Raw genomic sequence first — 26,779 nt, 5'->3', positions numbered from 1 at the left:
GGTATAGTTTTCTTGCATGTGTTATAGATTCATATGGCTCCAGTGGAGAGGTTGTATCTGGGAACCAAAGGTGACAATAAGAAGTGTTATGTCACTTTCTCCACTGATTGAATATTGCATAGCAGATAACTCCTGGCCTTGTAATCACCTTCTTCTTCTTCTTCTTCTTCTTCTTCTTCTTCTTCTTCTTCTTCTTCTTCTTCTTCTTCTTCTTCTTCTTCTTCTCTGAATAGGGTTGGTATATCAGTTTATTAAATGCTTGAGTCAAGTTCTTCGAACATGGATCTTTGTCCAATAAGTTTGAAACAAATGCAGTTGTGCTGCAGGGCTTGCCAGTAGAGATTTGTGGCATGCTCTGGGTGGGTTTTAGGTATAAACGATGATTTCATCAGAGCACTGTGGTGTCCAAAAGGTAGATCTATGACATGGACTGTTCCACACTCAGGTGAGCTGATGACCCTCTGGGCCCCTTCCAGCTCTAGAATTCTATCATTCTATAATGTTAGAGTCGGAAGTAATAAAAATCCTGGTGAAAATTCTCAAGGGTGCCCTTCCACTGGACCCAGGTGAAGGTGATATTAGTACTACATCTCAGGATCAGAGAGGAACTGAAGAGGTTTCTTGGGACATCCTAAGTGCACAATGACCAGCAGATGGCGCTTCTTCTTATAACAAAGGGGTGTCCTCCTTAAGTAGTCCGGCTAAGTCTTTTAAGTGACTGGGGGAGGGGAGGGTTGACCAGCCATATGGGAGGCAATTACATACCCTTCTGATCTGCAGCTTAGCCAGGCAGATGTCAAGATGGGAAGAAAGAATTCCACTGTGTGTGAGAGAGGGGGGGGGGAGAGGTGCCCAAGCTCTTTCTCCCATGCACAAGGATGATCACTCTCCTAGTGAAGTCACATGAGGGGATTCCCGGGTTCTCCTCCTCTGCTTTTCTTTCGAGAGAGGAAGTAGCTTCTCTCTATGGTGGCACAAGGTTTGCTCATGAGCGGAAGCATTTGCTCCTTTGAGAAGCACAAGGTGGGAGAGTGTTGTCATGCATCTGGTTGGCCGCGGTGAGAACAGGATGCTGGACTAGTTGGGTCTTCTTACGTTCTGGATGAATCCTCACCTTAACACTTCTCTAGTGCTAAACAGAAGTGTGTGTGACCATGGCTCGTACATGCATTAACTCAAATGGACTACAACAAGGAAGTCTAAATCAGGGGTAAGGAGTGTGTGGCCCTCCAGATGCTGCTGCTGCTGCTGCACTCCAAATCCCAACAGCCCCAGCTAGCACTGCCAATGGCCAAGGATGATGGGAGTTGTAGGCCAGCAACATCTAGAGCAGGCATCCCCAAACTTCGGCCCTCCAGATGTTTTGGACTACAATTCCCATCATCCCTGACCACTGGTCCTGTTAGCTAGGGATCATGGGAGTTGTAGGCCAAAACATCTGGAGGGCCGCAGTTTGGGGATGCCTGATCTAGAGGGTCACAGGTTCTCCACCCCCGGTCTAAATCCTTTAAATCCTCAGTAAAGGTAAAGGGACTCCACAGCACCATCTGGTGTCACAGTGTTAGAATGCATAAAAAGGTAAAGGGACCCCTGACCATTAGGTCCAGTCGTGACCAACTCTGGGGTTGCGCGCTCATCTCGCATTATTGGCCGAGGGAGCCGGCGTACAGCTTCCAGGTCATGTGGCCAGCATGACAAAGCTGCTTCTGGCAAACCAGAGCAGCACATGGAAACGCCGTTTACCTTCCCGCTGTAGCGGTTCCTATTTATCTACTTGCATTTTGACGTGCTTTCGAAATCCTCAGTAAGAGCCTGCAAATGGTAAGAGAGAACTAAAGGCGTTCACCATCTTCTGTGGTGTTGGCGGCTCACTTCAAAAATCGTGCCAAACCATGGTTTAAAGGAAAGCTATGTTTTTGGCTGAACTGCTAATACATGACATGCAACTGATGAAAAACCAAGAGTCACTAACCTATCTGAAGTGGGCTTGCAAGTCATGGTTTGTGCAAGATTCAGGTAGGTAGCCGTGTTGGTCTGACGCAGTCAAAATATAAATTAAAAAAATTAAAAATTGTCCAGTAGCACCTTAGAGACCAACTAAGTTTGTTCTTGGTATAAGCTTCCGTGTGCATTCTGAAGAAGTGTGCATGCACACAAAAGCTTATACCAAGAACAAACTTAGTTGGTCTCTAAGCTGCTACTGGACAATTTTTTTTTATGGTTTGTGCAAGTTATGGTTTGGTGTCGACAAACTATAGTTACAGCCAGAGCCTGCTGCATCACAAAGACAAAAGTGAACATTTGAAACAGAGTGCTGTGAAGGCAGGGGGGGGACATTTCTAATGCATGTTTGGAAGCTCCAAGCAGTTTTTGTATTCTAGAGTTGGCGCAAATCATGGTTTAGTGAGGTTTCTGAACTGAGCCTCTGTCACAGAGTAGTGACTGTCTGAGTTTCCCTGTGGCTCTTTTCTTTTAAAGGATCTAGTGTTTTGTTTTATTCGGCACCGTATTAACGAGAGAGAGAGAGAGAGATTGTATTTTCACAAACGCACCTAAAAATAAACTGAAAGTAAGACACAATTCACTGAAGAATCCTTCTCCATTTATGAGTCACTCCATAGTAACTAGCAAAAGTGACTGGGAGCCGTTTCTAGTTTCTACCGGTGCTCTTCTGCTTCCATCCACTTGCAAAGCTCAATGATCCACTGACACACACACAAAAGCAATCATCCATGCAAAGACAATTGTGTGCACCTCCCACAGGGATGTATGTGCACACAAAAGAACGCACACACTGGCAGCAATCACTAACAGTTGCACACACACAGGCAGTTTGGTCAGCTTCGGCAGTGCACAATTGCACATATCAATGGCAAAGACATTTCCATCCAGATTAAACTGTTGCTGTCCCGCTTTCTTAGAAAACACGCAGCAGCTATCCCATGAATTCCTTTGCACGGAGTCAAGCGGGGTAGAGGGTCCTGCCTTTGAAAATGTGACTAGTAAATTATTTGACCAGACTCTTAGCAGGCTGGGGGAGAAATGTGGGTTGGTGGAGGAAGGATGCACAAAAATACCACTTCTATCACTCATGTAACCGCAAAACGCATTGTGGTTACATATTTCAAAGCTACGTATTTGCTGTGATCCCACAGAAGCAAGTAAACCACACAGAGAGAGTATTTTGCATGTAATTCAGCTTCCTGAGAATTTCAGGTGTGTGTGTGTGTGGAAGGGGCTGGTGGTGTACAGCTTTTTTAAAAAAAAAAAACAACAACAACCACATGTCTAGCCTTTAATACAGGGGTGGGAAACTGTTTCTGGCCGGTGAGCCAAATTGCTTCCTCTCCCTCTGCCCTGAACAAGCCAAGTTTGACAGGTGGGCTGCATCTTCAGAACCCCCATTCAAAACATGGGGGAAGACAGCCCTTTGACGTCCGATGTAGGGCAGGTGGACGTGGCTTGGCCAAAAGGGAGAAAGGTGTGACGGGTCTAATTAGGCTTGCGGGCTTGAAGTTGCCCTCCCTTTCTTTAATCCATCACCACCATCGTCGCTACTACAAATCTCTGGCACAGAATTTCCTGGCTCAAACTGGGCATGTGCCCAACTGATCTCTCCATTCTGAACCATGCTGGAAGGGAAGTTATGGGTGGAACAATAAGATATGGAGCTGACAAACTATCCGGAGTTTATTTTTTATTTTTTGGGTGGATTAGGACAGGGTTTCCCAAACTTGGATCTCCATCTGTTTCCGGACTACAATTCCCATCATTCTTGAGTGCTGGTCTTGCCAGCTAGGCATGATGGGAACTGTAGTCCTTTGTCATTCGGTTCTCTTATTCTAGCGGTTAACTTTGCCAATTCTGCATAATCCATCACCTTGCTTATCCATTCTTCTTTAGTGAGTATTTCTGCTTCTTTCCATTTTAGTGCGTAGAGAACCCTAGCTGCAGTTGTAACATACGTCAACGACTTAATCATATTTTTTGGGACTTCTATCCCTATAACCCCTACAAGAAAAGCTTCAGGTTTTTTTTTGTATAGTAATTTTAAATATCTTTTTAATCTCATTATATATTGTCTCCCACAATGCCCTCACCTTCTTACAAGTCCACCACATATGAAAAAAGGATTCATCTATCTGGTTACACTTCTTCAGTCAGCAAACTTTCCAAGCCCTATCTGGAGACGTGGGGGGTTGAACCTGGGACTTTCAGACCCAAAGCAGATGCCCTACCACTGAGCTAAGGCCCGTCCACCCTCCTTTCCCCCCTTATTACAGTGGAACCTTGGTTCCCGAACGGGTTAGTCGCTGAACAAATTGGTTGCCAAACAAATCGGCTCCCAAACGCCGCAAACCCGGAAGTAAGTGTTCCAGTTTATAAACGCTTTTCAGAAGCCAAACATCCGATCTGGCTTCTGCTTGAGTGCAGGAAGCTCCTGCAGCCAATCGGAAGCCGTGCCTTGGTTTTCAAACAGTTTCGGGAGTCGAACAGACTCCCGGAACGGATTAAGTTCGAGAACCAAGGTACCACTGTGCATTGCTTTCCCACCCTTCCTCCAAGAAGCACACCAGGAACATTTGTCCCATTTTTATGCTCACAACAACCCTTTGAGGAAGGTTATGATAAGAGAGAGGCAAGCAGAAAAATCACCCAGCAAGCTCCACGAGTGGATTCAGAGTAGCAAAGGACAGGCTGAAAATGTAATGGCAGGAGAAAAATCTACATTCACAGATAAAGAGAGGGAAACCTATATGGTGTTTGCAGAAATGATACCAGACCAGTTCATAAGCTTTGCAGCCGTTTCTCCACCTGTCTTCTTACCTCAGTATGAATATTGGGCACTGAGCCAGTAAGCCCGTTTTCTGTGATGGCGCTGTTGGAGCTGTTCGGGGAGCTGGGTCCAGATCCGGGGGCACTGTTGCACATTGAAGACACTGCAAAGAGAGAGGGTGGGGGGGGGGGGAGAAGATCACCACTATTTCAGTCCCTTGTGCTAAAATTCAGGCTGTTGAGCATTTCAGCTTTAATTTCGAAACATCATCAAGTTTCAAGTCTTCATGCTGGCAGAGAACCACCTGAAAATTCACAGTGTCAGTGACCAAAGTAGTTTTTGAATTACCGGGCTGCCTTCCCATTCATCTGCCTACCCAATCATCTTTGGTCCATCCTTTGACATCTTATGCCTGCTTAGCAGTAGGGGGAGATCAGTAGCATAGCAACCTATCGGGTCTTCAAGGGAAGTTCGTCTATGACAACATTTCCAGTTTTTAATAAATACACCATACCAGATATAAAGGTGGTGTACAGCCAAAGGAAAAAGAAACAGGAATCCCTGGTGCACTGTAGAGTTTCCTGGGTCGCACTTTGAAATCTGGTTGTCATATCTGAACCACAGATGTTTAGTCTTTCATGATTCAGAAACTGGAAAAGGGCTTCACGTATGCCAGACATGGTGGCTCCCTCCACACAAAAGCCAGCGAAAAATCCCCCAAATTTCTTCCAAAGCTCAAATTGCTGGGGAGGCCCACGTTTTCGGGAGTAAGGAAAATTTAGAATTCTCTTCTCCCCTCTGCCCTGCTCTGCTATGTTTGCAATTTTACATTCACCTTTCTAAATCAGCTAAAGGTATTTTGTTATTTCCAAAAAGAGGTCTAGTTTTGAATGATGAATCTCAGCCCTTCAAAAGCTCATGTGCTTATATAATAGTGGATTGCCAGCCTGCCGCTGTCCCCTTTGCCAACAAAAAATAAAATTCCTTCAGAAGCAGCAGATGCTTCTGGATTATAACCCTCTTGTCCCCAACCCCCACTTGCACTAACAAAATAGCTAGCAAACAGATTACAACCTTCTGGATTAATATATTAATTTATCAGCAGCACATCTGAAGGGGATAGGGAAAAAATCTTGGGTGCATTCTTTATTTAAATAACCCTTCACTTTCATAACCTTCTTGGCTTTCCTCAACCCCTAACATCACTATGAATTTTATAAATCTTTAAATGGATACTTACTTCGATAGTTACAGGGTCATACTAGAGAAGGGAAGAGCAAGATTTGACACGAAATATAAAGTTTGAAACAGAATGTAATGTTCAGCTCTCCTTTCTTCCTCTGAGAAAGATATTAAAGCTTAACATTTATTGACGCCTGAGCTCTGGGAACTGTGGCTTGTTTAAAATACAGTCACTGGCAGCATGCCAAGATCAAACCAAAGTTTCAGAAGTTAGCTTGCTCTCAATCCATAGTTTAAACAAACCACGGTTTTCAGTGCTGACATCAAAGGGGAAATGTGGTTCATTAAAACTGTAAACTTCTCCTCCTCAAAGGAAGAGAAGAGAAGAGAAGAGAAGTGGGGTGGGGTGGGGTGGGGTAGGTGGAGTAGGTGGGTGGTTGTGCAAGCCTGAGACACTCTGCAGCTTGTTCTTAAAGTGGGAATTCAGAGTTTGCTGTTTCTAAGTCATTATTTAAACTAATTTGCCGCATTCCTCCTTGAATCCCAACTTTGTCCCTTCCAGTCTGTTATCTCAACCTCTCCCTCCCACTTTGTGGCACACAGCCCCCACCTGAGCCCGTATGAAGCTTTTGAGGGTGATATTTTAACCTTGTCTCTTCCCTCCCTTCCTTGATTTACTGGCCCAACCTAGAAAACTCAAAATAAACAAATGGGAGTCAGATACCCATTTGAAGCTAGTAATTAGCCGTTGTGCCCCCTTTGGGCCGAAAGGAATATGCCTTCTACACCTCCGGGAAGGAAGTGAAGTGGAGATTAATGAATGAATGAAGAAGATTCCACATTTTGAAGAAACACTATGGGATCTTCTGGACACCCAACTAAAAGTTACCTCAGAAAACCCAAATCCATGTTTGCCAAGGTATTTGAGGGTGGGGGAATTAGCTGGAGAGGACTGGAGAGTGCAATGAATATTTCACGTTTCCCATGCCCACCTATTTCTCATGCAGATGCCACCAGCCAAAGCTATTCCCTCCCACTCACCCCGCCCTGGCTGGGCTCACCTGTAATTTCAATTGCTCGCTTTTTGAAGGTGCTGATGACGGTCCCATCTTTCCTCCGCAGCAGGGGGCTGCTCCGCCTCTCTGCAACCTTCTGTTTTAACCGTGAGCGCACTTTTAGGTTGGGTTCCGAGGCTGGGAGGAGGAGGAGGAGGAGGCGGCACAGGCACATGAGGGAAAGGTAAGAGAAAAGCAAGACAAGCAGTCAAATTGCTGGCTGATACCCTCCATGCAAATTCCACAAGAACAGGCCAAATTCCACAAGAACAGGCCAAATACATATACAGTACCTAAGTCACACAGAGGACCAACATGCACAGAGAGCTCAATGCATGCAGGAGTATCCTGTTCACATCTACAATGGGCAATGGTCAGCATTTGCAAGGAATTCCTCTTTGTGCATGCATTCCACAACTAATGGAAGAGAACATGGAGGCCCCTGCTCACGGGGAGCTGTGCCTGTCTTGGTGCCACAGTAGAAGGTTATAGGTCTGTCCAAGCTTCGTCCGCCAATGTCTAAAAATCCGACTAAAGTTCTTCATGCCCAACTAATCAGTGTGATAAGCCCCACCTCCTTCTCACCTAAAGAACTTCCATCATGTAAGGATGACCTGATGTTATATTATAATAGTACCATGAAAGAAGTAATTACAGTGATAAATGATATTGTTATAAGAATTTTGAGGTCATATATATATATCTAATAATTGTTCATAAAACATGTACATGAATGTACAGAAACATGTCTGAAGCAGCACAGGAAAACAGGCCTGACTGACACCATTTCGACTCTCTCTGACCAGGTGTTCCTCTGCAAGGAAGAAGTGGGGTGGGGGGAACCTTCTCATTGTCTCAGGAATTAAAGTGATAATCCCTGGCATCCTGATACCTGACTGCCAGACAAAAGGGTGTGATTAACTTGGCTGGGAAACAGGGAAATGTAAATATCTCTCAATTTTGTTGATTAGGTTTTGGGGGCAGGGGGCAGGGTCCAGGGTGCTCAGATTACTGCCACCAGACCTCCCCTTTCATGATGTACCTATGATGAATCTAGGGAGGGGGGGTCTTGGGCTACACCCCTTCTGTGACATATGGATGATGCTTCTGGGGGGTGGGCTGAAACCAATTTCAAATCTCTTTTTAAGGGCAAGACATCTTTGTTTGGGGTTCCTTCCTTGTTCTCCTGTGTGAGAGGAAGGACCCTGTTGCAACAGCGAAAATAAAGGCTTTGCTTCTCAAACTTCTCTGGTTGGCCTCTGTTATATTCTCCAACCGATGGAGAACCCAATAAGGGAATAAAGGCAGATTTTTGCCTATATCAATATGCAATGTAAATCAGAATTTAAATGATTTAAAGATGACGAGAGCTGGTGGAGGGAAGTCACACGGGTGTGGTATTTTATGTTCCTTTTGTCCTTACTTTTTCTTCTTATTGCTTTGGTTTATTTTGTGGTTGTGTGTGTATCTTATTGTTTTGTTTGTTTGTTTGTAAGTACGCCTAAATGAAACGTTTAATAATAATAAGAACTTCCACCCCTTCCTTCAAAAGCACAAAGAAAATTGTGCAAATCCAGGAATGTTCCTGTTTTCTTTTACTCAGGACACACTACATCGCAGATATGCATTTGTCACCTCTCCCTCACTTGATTGAGCCCAGCTCTTCTAAAATTTATCTTTCTTACTTGTCGGCAAGGGGGATCCAGTCTGATAAAATTGGCCAGCTTGCAATAAGCACAGAACCGTTTTGTGAATTTCCAGAAGACTTAAGCTCTTGAAAGAAGTTGGCATGGTGTGGAGTGTTGGATTGAGCATTGGGATTTTGACCTGGGTTCAAATCTCTGCTCAACCATACTGGGAGACACAACGAGTCACCGCCCTCAAGTCTAGCCCAGCCCACCAGAGGAAGGGCCATAGCTCAGTGTTAGACCACATGCCTTGCATGCAAAAGAGCCAGATTCAATCCTTGACATCTCCAGCTAAAAGGATCACAGCTATCTCGTGATGGGAAAGACCTCTCTGTGCCTGAGAGCACTGCTGCCAGAAGAACAGTAGCTTGCACTGAGCTAGACAGATAGCCTGACCTGGCATAAGGCTGTTTCCTATGTTTCTAAGGAGCTTTGTTTCCGCATAAGCAGCTGGGTTGTTGTCTTTTCTCAAAGCCTGTCTGCGGAGAAGCTCTTGTAAGGTTACATAATTAGCACCCAAACATCTGATTTTTTTTGTAAAGCCATGAACTCCATCTAAAAGTAGGCTGTTCGCAGAAGCTGCCTGCACTGTAGGTTTTGCAAATCCCAATTGCTCAAGAATATACAAGGCACTTGGCACACACAGGAAGTGTAGGTGCTTATCGTCATTAATATCTAGAGAGGAACTGAGATTCTGCATGGGAGGGAGCCTTACATTCACCCACCTGAGCGTTTGGAAAGCTCATCTTAGTCTCCGATAATGTTCAATAAACTAGCTTAATGAATGTCTCTTCCCCCATATGTGTAGCTCTTCCGACAAAATCACACACACACACACAACCCTGGTCTTTTCAAGCCAGCATACTCAGAAAGTGCAGAAAGCCCCTTTCCACCCAGGGGCCTGGATTTCATCAACACCACCCACTACCCCCACCCTGGTTTTCTGGTTTATCCCATCACCAAGGGGGTTTGCTGACCAGTTTTCCGGAGTGGAAAGTCGTCTCTGCTGTCATAAGTGCCGAGTAAAGGTAGTTTACAAGAGGGTGGCGTTCCTGGGCTTCCTGTCTGGGGAGGGGAACTCTGGTCCAATGAGGTATGGTGAGCCCCCCTGTAGAAACAGAGAGAGAAGTTGACCAAGTTACAACGGTGCGGACCAATAGGGTCCTATGATGTAGCAGAGCCAACAGACTTCTTCTGATAGGTCCTGCTCCTTTTTTTTCCATCCAGGACGGACAGCGCAACATATCGTAACTTGCTATTTAAAACAGCAGCAGCAGCAGCAGCAACAACAACAGATTGAAAAAGGCAGATAAGAACAGCAGAGTTCTCGTGTTATAAGGGCACAAATACCCTGTTTCTCATATTTTAAGACATACCCATAAAATAAGCCATAGCAGGATTTTTAAGCATTCAAGGAATATAAGCCATACCCCGAAAATAAGACATAGTGATAGGCGCAGCAGCAATGCCGGCCGCGGCAGGAGGAGGAGGAAAAAAATAAGACATCCCTTGAAAATAAGCCATAGTGTGTTTTTTTGAGGAAAAAATAAATATAAGACATGTCTTATAATATGAGAAACACGGTACAAATATGCCCAGTCATTTTGCAGCCTAACTGTGCATAATATAACACTTGTCTTATCAACAATGCAAATGTTTCCACTCACTTATAATTCAACCTGCTCTCTCTCTTATCTATCTATCTATCTATTTAGAGCAGGCATCCCCAAACTGCGGCCCTCCAGATGTTTTGGCCTACAACTCCCATGATCCCTAGCTAACAGGACTAGTGGTTGGGGAAGATGGGAATTGTAGTCCAAAACATCTGGAGGGCCGAAGTTTGGGGGTGCCTGACCTAGAGCCAAGGCAGGAAGTGAGAAAATAGCAGTTTACAGCAGCCCAAATCAGTTGTCTTCAATCCAAGCACCGAGGTTATTTTATAGCATTCAGAGTCTTCAGTCTGGAAACACCCGCAGAAAACTAAGTTTTGGTTCTGTAAGCATCCGGGAGGGGGGTGGCTGTTTCCCTAGAGAGCTGGCATGTGAGCAGTGGAATTTGGCTATCTCTTGGAATGGTTGGCTACACCTCATTATGTATACTTGCAAATAATAAGGAAAACTACAAAACTTGCTCTCTCTCTATAACCTGTGACTCCGCTGCTTTTCCATTCAGCATGATTAAGGCGCCTATGACGCCAGGAAGCTCGCACACTCCTACTACAACCAATGTAAGAACAGCCCAATAAAATATAGCTTTCCCCCCATATTTTTAATCTTCCATGACTCCCTGCCACTGAAAGTCTTCCAAAAGTATACATCTGAGCATTTTGCAGAAATGTTTCTTCAGATTGGCTTTTAAAAAACAGGCTTTGGGGAAGTTTTGATTTGCTACATTATGGTATGTAGTATTTTATACCTTAATGGCTTATCTTGCTTGATCAGCAAGGTTTCTTTCGATGGAGCAGAGTGGAAACGAAACCAAGAAAATTAACAAGAAGAGAGGCCAGGAGTGCGAATAGACATAGCATTATTTTGTCTTTCTGCCATCCATAAAGTTGACAACAGTCAACTCAGGGTTCTATTCCTGAATGTAGGTTAAAGGGACTGGGGGGGTGACCCAAGAGGTGAGATAAGAATATCCACTGTGGGTGACTGGGAGGGTGGGGGAAGGGATAACGGTCCATCTGTGATCAGTTCTAAGCAGGCTAAATGGATTACCGCTCTAAGCATCCATGGTCCAGGAAATTCAGTGGGTTATCAGTAGGCAGAAGTTGCAGGTGGAATAAGTCAGAGGGCAAGCAAGGCCTAGGGGAGAGAGGGCAGGATGGGGTCAGTTTTATAGGTCAGGGTGGGGAAACTGAAAAGTGTGTGACTCCCTGCTGCCAACACAACGGCCAAGAATGGTAAGGACTCAAGGGAAGGATAGAGCCAGGCAGAGGGAAGCTCAGAATGATTCGTTTCTCCCCACTACTCTCTGGGGTGTGGTGGCCACTGTCGCATGCTGACAGCTTCTAGGGACATATTCGGGAGAAGAAAAGGCTAAGGAGTAAACCCTACACAAATCTGGAGTGGAGTCCCCAAGGCAGTTGGATGGTGTCTTGTATGCCTCCTTCCAGCAACTCCTGCGGTCGAGTTGGCGCCCAGCGTATTGCTCTGCTTTCCTTTGGACCACATAAACGAGGTCGAAAGGGGGTCTTGTCATCTAGGCAGCACAGGACCTCCACAAACTGCCCAGGCTTGCACCCCGGGGAGGTCACTTTGGTGCTGCTAACACAGCAAAAACAATACAGGAGCCAGCAATTATGAGCTACCAGTCTCTGCAACCACAGGAGGCGCTGCGGTTCTCCAGCAGTTTGACTTCACTCCTGGAGACGCACACTTCACTGTATCTCAAGACAGATGGATGCCAACAAACTCCCAGGGAGTTTATGGATGCTTCAGGCTTTGATAGTTACATGGCTAAATTCAAGACTAGCAACCCCACAGCCGACTCATTGCAATATTTGGATTGATATCTAACCCTCGTCCCTTTTCGTGTCCCCAATATCCCTTGACGCCAGCAGCACACAGGCCCATTTCTCACCGAGGTGTTTCCCTCAAACCTGCTCACTTCCTTGGCCCCCAAACCCACTCCCTTGTCTGTGGTACTCTCTGTGAAACGACCATCTGAGACAGAAACTTTCATGAACAGGTATCCTTAGGCGGTGGGCTTAGAGGCAAGTAAAGTCATAACTTAGAGCAGCTGGCTTGGGAACTGAGCTATCATCCCTGCGACGAAATTGATGGCTCTCTCGAGAAATTTGACTTGGCTGGTGGCTACACAGTTTACGATGAGGATGTTCTGACGCTTTCCAGCGCGATGATGTTTTGGACAGAAGAGGAAGCACACTGGTGCCTCACATTTCCTGTTCCCCCACATCTCTGCACTGCCCGAAATAGAACACTTGCCTTTGTGTTCACGCGCCTACACACACACACCTCCTGGCTTGGAGTGGAGGCGGGGTGTGAAAATTCTATTCTGGGCAATAGAGAGATGTGGATGTGCTCTATCACATCTAAATCAGCTCTTGGAGAGACAACAGGAGCAGCTCGCCTTGAGTAGGTATGATTTGCACATGTAATTAATAGAAGAGCAGCATTGTTGCGATCAGACCAGAGGCCTATCTAGTCCTGCATGTTGTTTCCTGCAGTAAAGCATTAATGCAATTGCCCTCTCCTGCTGTTATTCCACAGCGGCATGAATTCATAGGCAGGGTGGTACCATACAGACATCATGACAAGCAGCCACTGATAGCCTGACCCTCCACAAATTTATCTCAACCCCCCCCCTTTTAAAGCTATTTAAGATAAGATAACTGAAGGTCTAAGGGACCCAGGTGGTGCTGTGGGTTAAACCACAGAGCCTAGGGCTTGCTGATCAGAAGGTCGGCGGTTCGAATCCCTGCAACGGGGTGAGCTCCCGTTGCTCGGTCCCAGCTCCTGCCCACCTAGCAGTTTGAAAGCACATCAAAGTGCAAGTAGATAAATAGGGACCGCTCCGGCGGGAAGGTAAACGGTGTTTCTGTGCGCTGCTCTGGTTTGCCAGAAGCAGCTTTGCCATGCTGGTCACATGACCCGGAAGCTGTCTGCGGACAAACGCCGGCTCCCTCGGCCTATAGAGCGAGATGAGCGCCGCAACCCCAGAGTCGGACACGACTGGACCTGATGGTCAGGGGCCTCTTTACCTTTACCTTTAACTGAAGGTCTACGCACAAGATTACTCCTTTAAAAAGCAGGGCCATCTATAACACCCTTGGTCCCATTTACTAAGGGTGCATGCTGAATAATATTTAAGTTATCTCTTAGCATAACATTGTACTCTCAATCAGGGTAGCTACTGGATGGTCAAAGGGTCGCACTATCCACTCACTACTAACATGCAAGCCCCCTATACACACACACACACGAGTCAATTTTTTGGCAAACCAGAGACAGATGTGTGGAAGGAAAAGGGAGTCTCCCAGATGCCGAAACATAGACTTTGCGACTTCTCTCTTGAGATTACTACATTCGTTCCAGGAATGCCCAGAGGCAAAGGTGGTAAGACCTACCAGCATTTGGGGTGCTGAGGGAGGGAATGGTTCAAGCCGCCTGCTGTTGCTGGCTCTTTAGACTTGCTGAGAAGAAACTCCTGAAGTTTCAGCTTCACTTCGGTACTGGCAATGGCACCTGTGGAAGAGTTAGGAAAGCACTCGTGGATAAACCCGTCTGGGACTTTCTATCCCAGAAAGCATGATTCATTAGACTAAAGAATGAGAGTTGTGCTTGTGCACACACAACTGTGGTTTAATCTCTGACTACAACCTGTTTGCCTTTAATTTCCTGGTTTCTAGTTGGAGAATAAACCACAGTTTCCCAGTTTTGATGTAGCGAGAAACTATGGTTGGACAAGCCTCTGAAACATTGCATTGTTGGCACATGAGAAGAGGAGGAGGCAGCCTGCAGGCACACTTCCTTGTTCTTGGTCCAATCAACCATGGTTTATTGATCCAGCAGAAGAAAGTATGGTATGAAAGACTCCTTAAATTCCAGAATTAATTCCAGAGCTATCCAACTTCCACACTGCACTTCCCACGAGTGCAAGGTATATTTCCCCATGGCAATGGTAGTGACCAGCACACTATTCCCCATAATGCAATGCTTCACTATTGCACTGTATTCTGGGATAACTGCCCTTCTCACCTCACCCTCCAGGCTGCCCTTTTGTTTGCAATCCTCTCCACCTCAATCAAGCACATGATTGAAAAAAAACCACCTCTCCTTTGCCACAGGTGGGGATTGTCTATGCGGCTGTGTCACTGAGGCGTCCCTGGAAAGCTCCACTGTTGTTTATTTATTTGTCAAAACTTCAATCTAAGGGCCAAATCAGATGCAGCGATGGCTCCTTGTGAACCAGCCATATTCAAAATATAAATACGTATCACAGACCGAGCAGCAATCTGAATAGGTTCTTAAGCAGCCATGCTAATTTTCGGCCTCTTCAAGCAAGACAGTTTGAGGCTCCTCCTAAATGAACCTTGGCAACCACAGGTTTGTGCAGCTGCTATAAATTCCATTGCAGAAATTCACAACCCTCTTCATTAAAACCACAGTTCAAAGGGCTTTTGCATGGGGGTGACCAGCCCTTCATTCAACATTGCCTAAGGCATATGGAGGCATGGAAGCTAAAACTAGAATGATACTTTTAGAATAGCGCCGGGGGGGGGGGGTTCAGCCAGAACTCAGTTCCGACACCTCTCAGGTGGGTGCCATTGCCATTCAAAGAGAAGAAGCTGGGCATTCATGGTGAGTTCTGGCACATATTTTTCTAGAAAAATAGCAGCAATTTTAACTGTATTTCAGGGGTCAGCAAACTTTTTCAGCACTGTCCCTCAGGCCTTGTGGGGGGCCGGACTATTTTTGGGGGGGGGGGGTGAACGAATTCCTATGCCCCACAAATAACCCAGAGATGCATTTTAAATAAAAGGACACATTCTACTCATGTAAAAACATGCTGATTCCCAGACCGCATGTGGCCCGGATTTAGAATGCGATTGGGCAGGATCCGGACCCCAGGCCTTAAGTTTGCCTACCCATGCTGTATTTTATTCTTTCTACTGTGCTGTTTCTGGTAGTGGGAAAGTGGGAAAATACTTTAGCCCCCCCCCTTCCAGCTCCATCCTCCGAGCCCTCAGCATACCAAATCTAACCAACGCAACTCGATACAAACGTAAATATATATATATATATAATATTTATTACTCTCTTTGCTCTTCTCCTTATTGCGTAAAATAAGTAGCTGCTGCTCCAGCCGCTGCTTCTCCAGCTCTTCCTGCCGCTGCTGTTCTCGCTTGCGCTGCTGCTCCAGTTCTTGCTGGCGTTTTGCTGCTAACATCTCCTGCTGTTGCTGCAGAGGAGAGAGGGGGAGGGAGTTAGTGGGACTGCAGGGGACTGGGTGTTTGTCCCCCAGCCACCCACCCACCCTTGCCGGCCTTCGCATGCAAAACCCAGGCGTAAACATGTGCAATCTTTTGATGCAGACTTCCAACTTCATAATAACTGTAGTCCAGGGGCTTTCTACGCAGACTTGCTGACCCCTCTGCAAAAGGAGACCTTCAAAATTCTGCTCATTCCGTGAGCCAATCCAATCACTCAGGTCTTCTTCCCCTGAGGCTCTGCCTCCTTTACTAAAAACAGGGCCTTCACCGTAGCGGCACCTCTACGCCTTTCTATAGGAAATCCATTTTGTTCCCGCACACCCTGGTTTTTGGAAGCTCAGCATGCACACACTGTTTTCTCAGGAGGGTGTTTTGGTTTAGGGGCAAATGATTTCATTGGCTGCCGGTGTTGGAATCCCTCTTGCACAATCTTAATTAGCTGCTTTATTGCCTGCTTGTTATAGGCTGTGGGAGGAATTCAACATGGAGCCGATTTTGCCACCAGCGCAAACATTTCAGCTTGCCAAACAGAACCATCTCCCCTCCCTTCTCACTGCATGCTGTTCTGGGGGTTCTCCCACAGAGATGACCTGGGGAGTGGGTGTAGAGGGGGTAGGAACCCCCACTGCACTAGCAGGACTCATTGTGCCAGCTCTTGTTATGCAACTGTTTTCTTGAGCCCAGCCCTTTTCTGCTTTGTTTACTGCTGTCAGCTGCCTTTGCTGGGCAGAAAGGCAAAATATAAATGTTGCAAAACCAACAGATCAATTAAAACTTAAATAAAAATAAGCATCCTCTCCTGGGAAGGTTCCATGTTATTCTTGTGCTGTTTTTTCCTGGGCTTTCACTCCCCCCCCCCCTTTCATTTTTAAAAAGAATTAACAACCGTAAAAAAAGTGGGAGGAATCCAGATCAGGGGACACAAGTAGAGGTGGTTGAGTCTTACCCCCCCCACACACACACACACATACACACACACACCTGGGTTTTCCTGCCAAATTCCTCTTCCCCCTCCCTGGCTGCTATTTGCTCCCATAGCTGCCAACTACAACAGCACTTTTGGAAGCAAATAACAGTTTCAATGCAGAGGAAGAATTTGACACTGAAATGATGCAGGGGGGTGAAAGGGGAGAGATTGGGGACTTTGTGTGGTTGCTCTCTCTTATAAAGAACTAGTCTCATTCAGCCCGTTAAGAAAACGGGTGCTAGAGGTGCGACGGGGGCTGCGACCTTCCCTCCCTTTCTGCGCTTGGCCGCGGGGCGCGCCAGGAACGCAATTAAACAAAGTGCTCTCCCGTCGTGTCCCGCGGCCGAGCGTAGAGAGGGAGGGAAGGCCGCGGCCCCGTCGCTCCTCCCACGGGCCAGGTAGGGTTGTCAGGAGGAGGCGGTGGCAGACCAAGATGGCGGCATCGGGCTCCCGCAGCCCCGGAGCCCGATGCCGCCATCTTGGTCCGCGGCTGCAGGGGAACGGGAGGCAGAGGGTTCAGGCGGGAGAGAGAGACAGCGTGTGTGTACGTCCCGCCTCTTCGTCCAGTCCCTGTGTCCGTGGGGCACATGCGCAGTAGCGCAAACCCAGGGACACAGGGAATACTGGACGCAGAGACACTTGCACTTTATTATATAGGATAAGCTGAGGGGAGACAATCACATGGTAAAAAAAAAAAAATCTGTTCGAAGCCAGAGAACTAAGAGGGCAGGTATATATAATAATAAAAAACTCAAAGGAAGTGAAATCAAAGTTGAAAAGGTGCCATGATGGATGAGTAAGTGGTTTTATGCACACAATCAGACTTAACCTCTGACAAAACTGTAGGTAAGTTGGGATGAGGAGATGTGGGACAATGGCTTGAGACAAAACAAGATGCACATTGTTTGTCCCAACCCCAGAAGTTAGCATGCTCAGGCAGTACATAATGCTGATGACTTCTGTATTATGCAGCACTAATTTTCAAGTTTGAGCAGTAGGCCACGGAGCACAACATTAGTTGGGAGGATTTGTTCAGACATAATGCTAAACCAAGTTTAGTGTATGAGAATGAGCCTCAGACTGCCAGGACTGTTAACGATGGCTTGAAGCCGAATTGCTTCGACAAACCATGGTTAAAACTACCGGTAAGCACAGTCCCTGTTGGGACGTAACCATGGTTAGTTTAAAACCAGGGGGTTCCTACATTCCTCCTTGTGGCCAAATCAGAGGAGAGGGGAAGAATGCAAGCCTGAAGCTTACGAAGGCTCGTTCTCATAGCGCTAGACTAGGGCTTATTGTTACCATCACACAAAGGCAGTGTGTTAGTCACTGCTTTCCAAGTCTGAAGCTCATAAACCATTGATTCAGCTCTAGTTGCAAGGCATGATTCTCCGCCCCCTTTATGCTCCTTCAAGTATGAAAGCGGTGTGCGTGATTCATCGTTTCTAGTAATCTGTATTCTCGAGCATAGGCAAAACGCAATATACAACAAATGAATGAACATAACGTAAGAACTTAAGAACAGCCTGCTGAGTCAAGCCACGGGTCCATCTAGTCCAACATCCTGTTCTCACAGTGGCCAACCTGATAATGCCTGTGGCAAACCACAAGAGCACTCTCCCCTCTCGCGGCCTCCAGCAACTGATATTGAGAAGCATTGCTGCTTCCAACTGTTGGAGACAGGGCTAGTAGCCGTCAACAGCTCTCTTCTCTGTGAACCTATCTAACCCTCTTTTAAAGCGATCTCCAAGCTGGTGGCCATCACTGCCTCCTTGGGGAGCAAGTTGCATATTTGGACTATGTGCTGCCTAGCAGTCCTAAATCTTCCAACATTTAGCTTCCTTGGATGTCCATGAGTTTTAGTTCCACTTTCTCCCTGCCATGCACCATTCTATAAACTTTTATTATGTTGCCTCTTATTCTCTAAATTAAAACGTTCCAAACCGCTTCTTCCTAAGGGAGCCGTTCCATTCCCACCCACATTCCAGGGGATCATTTTGGCGCCCCCCCCCCCAAGTCTATACAACTGGTGGCCATTTATTATGCCAACTGTTTTGGCAACCCACAAGGGTACCTAGGAAGGCATACTGCAAGCCGCAAACGAAAGGCAATAAAAATCACCTAAGATGCAACAATCAAATACTAACAGCGCTATACTAAACAGGGGAAATAGAGACAAGTGACATAAATATGCGGCAGCAAGGTCCCTTCCTCAAAACCCTTAGCCCCCATCCTCTACAGCTAACCAGGATCCCTTCAGGTGTTGTGTGGACTCCGACTCCCATCAGCCCCAGGCAGCGTGGCCAATGGCCAAGGATGCTAGGAGCTGCCGTCCAGCGCACGCCAACAGTGTCAATACAATAGCTACCGAAGCAGCAACAAATTGCAGCACCTGCCCATCAGAAACTAGGGGAAAGCTTTTCAATCCAGAGGCAAGCTTGATTTCAATTTATGCAAGCTGCCTTGAATGGGAATTCAGAAAGGCAGGTAGAAACCTTACGAATAAATGAATAGCAGACATTGGAAACTTCGTTAGGGAGGCAGCACAAAGTGAGGGGGGGGGAGAGAAGTACCACACCCACTGGCTTCAGACCTTCCCCCACCCCCAGCCAGCCTGTGGCCCCTGCCAGGCTACCCTGAGGGAAATGTGGCCCTCGAAGGGAAATGGAAAGGTTTCTCACCCACATTCCAGCAGAACGCGCTGGTACACCTGGGCTTGGGTGGAAAAAGAGAAACAGAGTAATTGGTATGCAGGTGTGGCTCTCACTCTGTGGTACGCAGTCCCTGGTGCTGTGCCCAAACATTTCCACCTGAAAGGATTTCTGCAGGGCTGGGGGCCCCGGGAGAGATATTCCCAGTCAGAATAGGTGGCGCCGAGCGAGGCGTATGGACTACGTGGCCGAGAATCTTCCTGAGTTCACCTCCAGATTACCTTGAGGTGCTTCTGCAACTGGACTTCGTGCTGCCGCGTGAGGTGCTCGTGCTGCTTCTGGAACTCGGCAAAGAGCAGCTGCTTCTGCAAATGCTGCTGCTGTTTCAGGGCCAGCAGTTCCTGCTGCAGCTGCTGCTCCCGGACGGCTGGGTCCACTGCGGGCACGCTGGGCCGGGCATCCATCCGCAAGTCCACCGGGCTGGTGCTGCTGCTGTTGTTGCAAGAGCTCTGCATCACCACAGGAAGTACTGGTTTCAAGTCCACAGCTGGGGATGAGAGAGAGAGAAGAGGGACAATGGCTGCAGCGGTGCAATCTCTACACAACAATGAGGGCCGAGATCATGGGGTGGCAGTATGTGTGTTGTTTTTTTAAGGGAGCAAATAAGAGGCCATTTCTGTCCAACCAGAACCAGATACACACAGTTTGCCCAACCATTTCATGTGCTCTGGAAGCCAAAAAAATGATTTGCCAGCTGTCACGATCTAGGCCAGGTATCTCCAACCTTTTCAGATCTAGAACCCACTTTTAACCAAAGCATGCATTTGGCAACCCATTTCTTAAATCTTTTACCCTAATTGTTCAAATGGTGGTAATCAGTGCTTTTCTTCTGTGGGGGGCCGGTACTGCGTACCCTTGAGTACCCGCAGAAGAAAACCACTGGTGATAGTGCTCCTGTCACAACCCACCTCATATCAGGCCACAACCCACTGGGGATCCCCTGTCTCCGTCAGCTGGAGACCAGTGATCTAGGCTGCTCTAGTGCTGTGGAAAGTTCTAATAAACATAATGCCTGTAGCATTACATTCCAGCATGGAGTGCTCTTGCTCAAGTTTCCAGACTGCCATGGAACCATTGGCCGTGCTGCGAGTTGTAGTTCATGAACTTCTGGAGGGTACCAGGTTGGGGGGACTGCTGGTGCATTATTTACTCCTAAATCTGGTAGGCCAGATTTTGGAAACCCTCTTGCTTTTAATCTGCCTGAGTGGAGCCCCGGACCCCTGCTCTAATGGCATGACAGCAGGAGTTTCCCTCCTGGTTACTTCTGCTGCCACTGCTCAGGTAAAAAAGAGGCGTTTCTTGGCTTAGAAACATCAGACGGAAGCAAGCTAGGGCGTTGTGGGGCCTTCTCGACAGACATATCTACCAGCATCTCCCTTTTTAAAGCAAAGTACTGCCACGACCTTTAGGCACCTGGCCCATCCAATGCCAGGGTATGTGCCTCTTTCAGCTGCTGCACCTGAACTGCCTTAGTCTGTCCAAACATCAAGTAAGACTGCCAAGGCCGTGCATCTCCCTGCACAGCACCTATCGTGCTGTGTGGACCTTTATCAGCTGAAGAACCACTACAGAGGAGGAGAAGGAAGTCCCAGGTGACTGGGGGGTGGGGGTATAACATTGCAGGAGGAAGCTTTCAAAAGCTAGCGTGTGCCCACAAGCCAGCCACATCTGAACCCCACAGGGCACTATTGGCAAGGAAGTGTACTGGGGTGGGGGTGGGGGGTGGGATGCCATCCATGTGGAGAGTGCAGCCTGCACTCAACCACCTCAAGTTATGTGGAATGTCAGAGATCAGCACTGATGAGGCCCCCAGAATGCACCAACTTCAGGAATCGCACGCTCTGTGCACAAGTAAAGAGAGGCACCACACAGCAGTGCTTGTTTTCAAATCCGGGACTACTCTGGCATACATACGGCTGTTTCAGTCAGGGTACACTGGAGCTTATCCTTAGAAGCTAGTCGCCAGTGCTAGTCCCCGCCGCCGAAAAAGGCTGAATGCTCTAGCGCCCGTTTATTAAACGGGCTGAATGACACTAGTCTGAGATAAAGAGGAAGGCTTTCCAAACAGATGGTACAGATCTTAGGCCTCAGTACCTCTTTCTTTCCCCTTCCTTTTTTTTTTTAAAGAAGCACCATCACAAAGCAGTGCCTCTGTGGGCATTTTCCAATCTTGCGCAGGCCTTTCCACCCTCCCCCCCAAAATCACCACCGCTGCCGCCACCATTCTTCTGTCCCAGGCACCAGATCTGAGTCACCCGCAGCCGTTTTTTTGGCACACTGTGAATGAACAAGGCCTTTCGTGACTCATCAGATGCGTACCCTCCGCTTCCACTCCTTGCAGGCTGTTGTAAAAAAGCATGCGCTGTTTATTTCCTTTTAATATGAAGTCACACGTGCGTGCTTGTGAGTGTGCGTGCGTACAGCCCCAGCCCCACCTTCGATCATGACACTCATACACTCTCCCCCCCCCCACAAGCCATTTCACCCTCTCCAGAAGAAGGTGCAAGAAACCAGCACTGCAGCAAGGATAAGTAAGGAGCCTCTGCAACAAGCAGCCGACCAACCATTCCACCAAGCAAAACCCGCCTCCTCCTCCTCCTCCTTTTCTGGGGTTCTGTCATAATTATAAACAGGAGGGTGGGGAGAAGGGGAGGGGGGGAAAGCCACAAAAGACGACAAAGAAGTCAGGGACTAAATATAGAGGAAGCCAAACAACAGCTGCTTGCAGAAAGGAGGGGGAGGAAGAAAGAAAGAGTGGCAGTCAACCGAGAGGTGAGAAAGGCAGCATGGGGGGGAAGAGGGGAGGAAGAAAAGGAAACCTAGGGATTAATGAATGCTTGTTTTCACATGCTAGCATCTATTTAGATTCTGAACCCACCCTGCAAAGCAAAATAGAAAGCGGGATGGGGGGTTAAGACGGGGAGGCGGGTACAGCACCAAACTTATGAAACGGGGGCGGGGGGGGGGAGGAAGCAGCACTCCCCAACTGATACTGAATTAGAAGGTTTGTTCCTGAACAGTAGAAATGTTCAAAAGCCCAATGCATTCTGGTAAGCGTCTTCCTTCAAGGGTTCCTGGTGCAATATGAGCTCAAGGGGAACACAGGAGGGAAGAGTCCAGTTTGTGTGTCTCCCACAAGCATCTGGTTGGCCACTGTGAGAACAGGATTGGACCACTGGCCAACCCAGCAGGGCTCTTTCTTATATTCTTATGAACCTATTTTCCCCCACCCCCTGCAAGCTTGCAACAACAACAACAACGAAAGGCACAGCATTACATAACATACGCTCTCTTCTTTGCTTTTATTCCACATCTCTCAAGGCTGATCCAAAGCTTTTGGGTCTCTCCACTAACGCAAGTGTATAGCTGGCTTGCTTACACCCGTCACTTCTTGCTATTTGTTCTGTTTCCTGGTTACAGTATGCCATGCCAAGCTCTTCCTGTGGTCTGAAGAGTGGAAGATCTGCGATTTTTGCCTCACGGCAAGTGGATTGGACTCTTTGTCTATTCTCCTCTGAAATTACCATAAGTTCTGTGCCAAGAGTGGGAGAAAACAGGCGTGTACGTGTGTGTGTGTGTAGGGAAATCGAAGTTTGCAGGTAAACAAGGCTAGAAGCATGCACCCAATAAGATTTCATGTGGTGGATTATTAAGATAAAAAGGAAGGAGGGGAAAAGAGAGGGGGGTGGATAAAAGAGTGCCCTATGTCCAGGAACTTTTGCAGGACAACACACTGGCAGGCCCTCTATCAGCTGGCCCTAGTGGCTGTGTTGACACTGTGACATTCAGCATGAGCCCCATGCGTAAAACACTCAGATGACCCAGTTCAGGCAAGATAATTTGACGCAAAAATCAATGGTCTTTATCTCCTTATCCAGGCTCTGCTGTAGCAATGGCAGGCCCTATCTTGCAATGTTTTTTTGAGTTAATGGTCATTCAGATGACCTTTTCCACCACTCTGCACATCAAAGTCAAATACTGTACAGGTATTTGGAAACCTGGCCTGGAGGAAAGGCTTTTCCTCCAGGTGTGGCCAACACGTCTCTTTTCAAGCTCGCCTTTGTTGCAGTTCACTATATCAAAAGCTCTGTGTGTTCAGAAAGCATTAAGCCAAGACTTAATTTGAGCCAGGCCTCAACTTTTAAAAAATAAATAAATACTGAAAGTATTGAAGAACGAACAAGCAGAAATGCCTTGGAACATGCTCAGAGTATCTTTTATTCACTAATGACCAGGGGTCAGCAAACTTTTTCAGCAGGGGGCCGGTCCACTGTCCCTTAGACCTTGGGGGGGGGGGCGGACTATATTTTGGAAAAAAGCAAACAAACGAATTCCTATGCCCACAAATAACCCAGAGGTGCATTTTAACTAAAAGCACACATTCTACTCATGTAAAAACACCAGGCAGGCCCCACAAATAACCCAGAAATGCATTGTAAATGAAAGGACACATTCTACTCATGTAAAAACACACTGATTCCCGGACAGTCCGCGGGCCGGATTTAGAAGGCAATTGGCCGGTTCCGGCCCCCGGGCCTTAGTTTGCCTACCCATGACTAATGACCAGGCCCGGCTCGGCCATTGACTCTAGTGGCGCAACGCACCACGGCGCCTGGGCGATCAGGGGGCGCTGAGGGGTGCTGAGGGGCGCCCCAACAAATGGGGGAGCTTCGCAGTGGCCTCCCTTTTCCCTCCACCAGCCGCGCCACGAGAGCAGGGAGGGAAGCGAGCGGAACTTGGGCACTAGGACCCTGTTCCGCTCTGCAGCGCCAGGGTCATCCCTCACCCCGGCGCTGCGTTTCATTGGTAGAGGCGACGCCACATGGCAGCACCTCTACCAATGAAATGCAGCCCCTGTTGGCGCAAGGAAATGGCCGTGGACCCAGCAAGCGCCGGAGTTGCGGGAGACGGCCGGGAAGGCCCCGGTGCGGCGCAGCCTGCCCAGGCACCCCGGCCCGCTGGGAGAAGGGAGGAAGGCCGCGCGGAGCAGCAGCGCCCCTCCCCCACTCAATCCGGCGGCATCGGACAGGCAGGCAGCCTCTGGCACGGCACGGCCGTGCTGTGAGGTGCGGGGGCCGCCATGAGGCTCCTGCCGCCCGGCACGCCAGGTAAGAGTTTTTCCCTTTTTTTAAGAGTGGGGGGGGCGCCCGAGGGATCCCTGCACCAGGGCGTCCGATGACCTTAAGACGGCCCTGCTAATGACTAACCACATCTTGTAACCAGCCTAGAAGTCACAGGCTCTAATTGGGGGAGGACGGGACATAACGCTCTGCACATTCTCTGAGGAACTCTTCGTTATTATTACTTAACGTTCTCCTAGCTTGATGTGCAAAATCCGGCTCAGAGGCGAAGTTGAAGTGGCTTCCGGCTGAAATGAGCTCCTTGCAGACATGCACAATTCTGAGACTGCTCTGCCTTACCAAAGTTGCTTCAGGTTGAAGCCCAAGGTAGGGGTGTGTGTGTGCGTGGGGGGGGGACCCCAAATGTTCTAACGTTTCTGCATCTCTCCTCATTTATTGCAGCCTCCACTTGCATTCCTAGCAGGATAAACCGCATAGTGGAACGAGATAGAAAGACCTTGAAAGGGCGACATGGAGTATCGTTCTGAAATCTTTTGCGGGGGGAGAGAGAGAGGAGAAGGAAGGTGGCGTAGGAAGGGAACAACACATCAGAACTGCTCCTTGCTCTCTTCCCCCTCTCTCCTTCCTCCTCCCCAAGCCCCAAACAAGCTCCGCGGTCAATCTTGCCCATTCCAGGATTGCAGCAGGTGCCTTTGCTGAATGAACCCTCTGCAGTTGTGAGTAACTGCCTCTTAGACGCAGTGTCATTTGTATGCGAGTGAGGGGCCCTGCACAGCTGAATGAACAACCTGTTCTTAATCCAAACAGGAAGTTGGGGGCGGCGTGGGACGGGGAAGGATGATTCAGGGGATGGATGGGAGAGACGGGCGCCCTGAATACTAATGCAGCCTCTCTCTCTTCACTGCCGCCCCCCCCACACACACACCCGATTTGCTGTAGCGTGTGCTACTGCGATGCAGACAGGCGGCAAGGCGGCAAGACAGATGTCTGCAGTCTTTGACTGAAGCTGAATGTGCCACTGACCATCTAAGCAAAGAGGAAGAGGGGATTTTTAGGGTCACCAATCTCTCTCTCTCTGACACAGACACATTTGTGTCACTGTCCCTTCATTCAGGAAGCTCAGAGTAGCATCAGGAGTGGGGCAGAGTGTGTGCCGCGACCCCCCTCTCATATTGGTCAGGTATGATCCTGTTTTAGTTTCCAAAACAAAAACCACTCCACGTTCCTCCTCTCTGTACCGTTCTTGGGGGCCTGTGTTCAGGTTACACATTCGCTCCATCAAATCCACGAAATCCGGGCCATGAGCAAAAAGATCAGGAGCAAATAAGATTGTGCAGTACCAACACACCGCAGAGCAAAAGAGGCAAGCCACTGGCGAAAGCAAAGCTTGGCTTCCGACAACTGATGCAAAGTGAAGAGAAATGTCTTTGGGGTGTTTGCAAGATGCGCTTCCGTTCCTATCACATAACTGGGTGCATGTCATATCCATACCATACATTTAAAGCACTCTAGGACTGCTTTAACAGCCATGGCTTCCCCCAAAGAATCCTGGGAACTGAAGTTTCTCAAGGGTGCTGGGAACTGTAGTTCTCTTACAGAGCACTGTAGAGAACGTAGTTGTGTTCTTTTTGAATGCCCCTGAAAAAGACATTTACTCTGGAATGCATTGCACCAGTATTGTTGGTTTGTTGGTTTGTTTTACATTTTGTGCACCCTTGAGATAAAAAAAAACAGGACAATTGCAATGCAAACTAAATGAATAAACATCTTCTATGCATTTATACCATGTGATCAGAATAAGGTTGTGACCAAATCTTTTTTTTTGGGGGGGGAGCTTGTTCTTCACTTTCATCCTTCCCATAACCACATATCCAAATAGTAAAATGCTGCTGAATATATTTGAATAGCACTATTGTGTAATAGTGGAAGGACAGATTGTGAAGCTGAGGCTCCAATACTTTGGCCACCTCATGAGAAGAGAAGAAGACTCCCTGGAAAAGACCCTGAAGTTGGGAAAGATTGAGGGCACTAGGAGAAGGGGACGACAGAGGACGAGATGGTTGGACAGTGTTCTCAAAGCTACCAACATGAGTTTGACCAAACTGTGGGAGGCAGTGCAAGACAGGAGTGCCTGGCGTGCTCTGGTCCATGGGGTCACGAAGAGTCGGACACAACTAAACGACTAAACAACAACATTGTGTAATACAACCCAAATCTATGCAAAGGCCAAGCATTTTATTAAATACCCTTAAGTTTTTAAAAACAATACAGTAAAGCCATTGCAGGATAACCTATTATAGGCTATGGCAGAATAAATACAGCATAACAGAACCTTCCACAATCTGGGATGGAAGGAGGCTCAA

At 47.7% G+C, this 26,779-nt stretch overlaps 1 protein-coding gene across 8 annotated transcripts in view; it reads right to left on the bottom strand.

Moving 5' to 3' along the window:
• The window catches only part of HDAC5 (histone deacetylase 5), a 124,955-nt gene that overhangs the window by 44,226 nt on the left and 53,950 nt on the right, over positions 1–26,779 (bottom strand). For 7 of the 8 annotated variants that reach the window (XM_088655518.1, XM_088655513.1, XM_088655514.1 and 4 more), the window contains 6 exons: positions 19,557–19,822; positions 15,482–15,626; positions 13,792–13,909; positions 9,680–9,810; positions 7,021–7,152; positions 4,828–4,940 (listed from right to left, as the gene is read on the bottom strand). In XM_088655518.1, the coding sequence (XP_088511644.1) occupies positions 4,828–4,940; positions 7,021–7,152; positions 9,680–9,810; positions 13,792–13,909; positions 15,482–15,626; positions 19,557–19,822 (905 nt within the window). Of the gene's footprint in view, positions 1–4,827; positions 4,941–7,020; positions 7,153–9,679; positions 9,811–13,791; positions 13,910–15,481; positions 15,627–19,556; positions 19,823–22,621; positions 22,727–26,779 lie in introns of those variants that run through there. The other variant, XM_088655517.1, reaches the window with a different exon arrangement.

Source organism: Zootoca vivipara, chromosome 12 (assembly GCF_965207765.1).
Source record: "Zootoca vivipara chromosome 12, rZooViv2.hap1.1, whole genome shotgun sequence".
Lineage (NCBI taxonomy): Eukaryota > Metazoa > Chordata > Lepidosauria > Squamata > Lacertidae > Zootoca > Zootoca vivipara.
The sequence above is the reverse complement of the archived record's forward strand: the minus strand, read 5'-3'. Positions and strand labels throughout refer to the sequence as shown.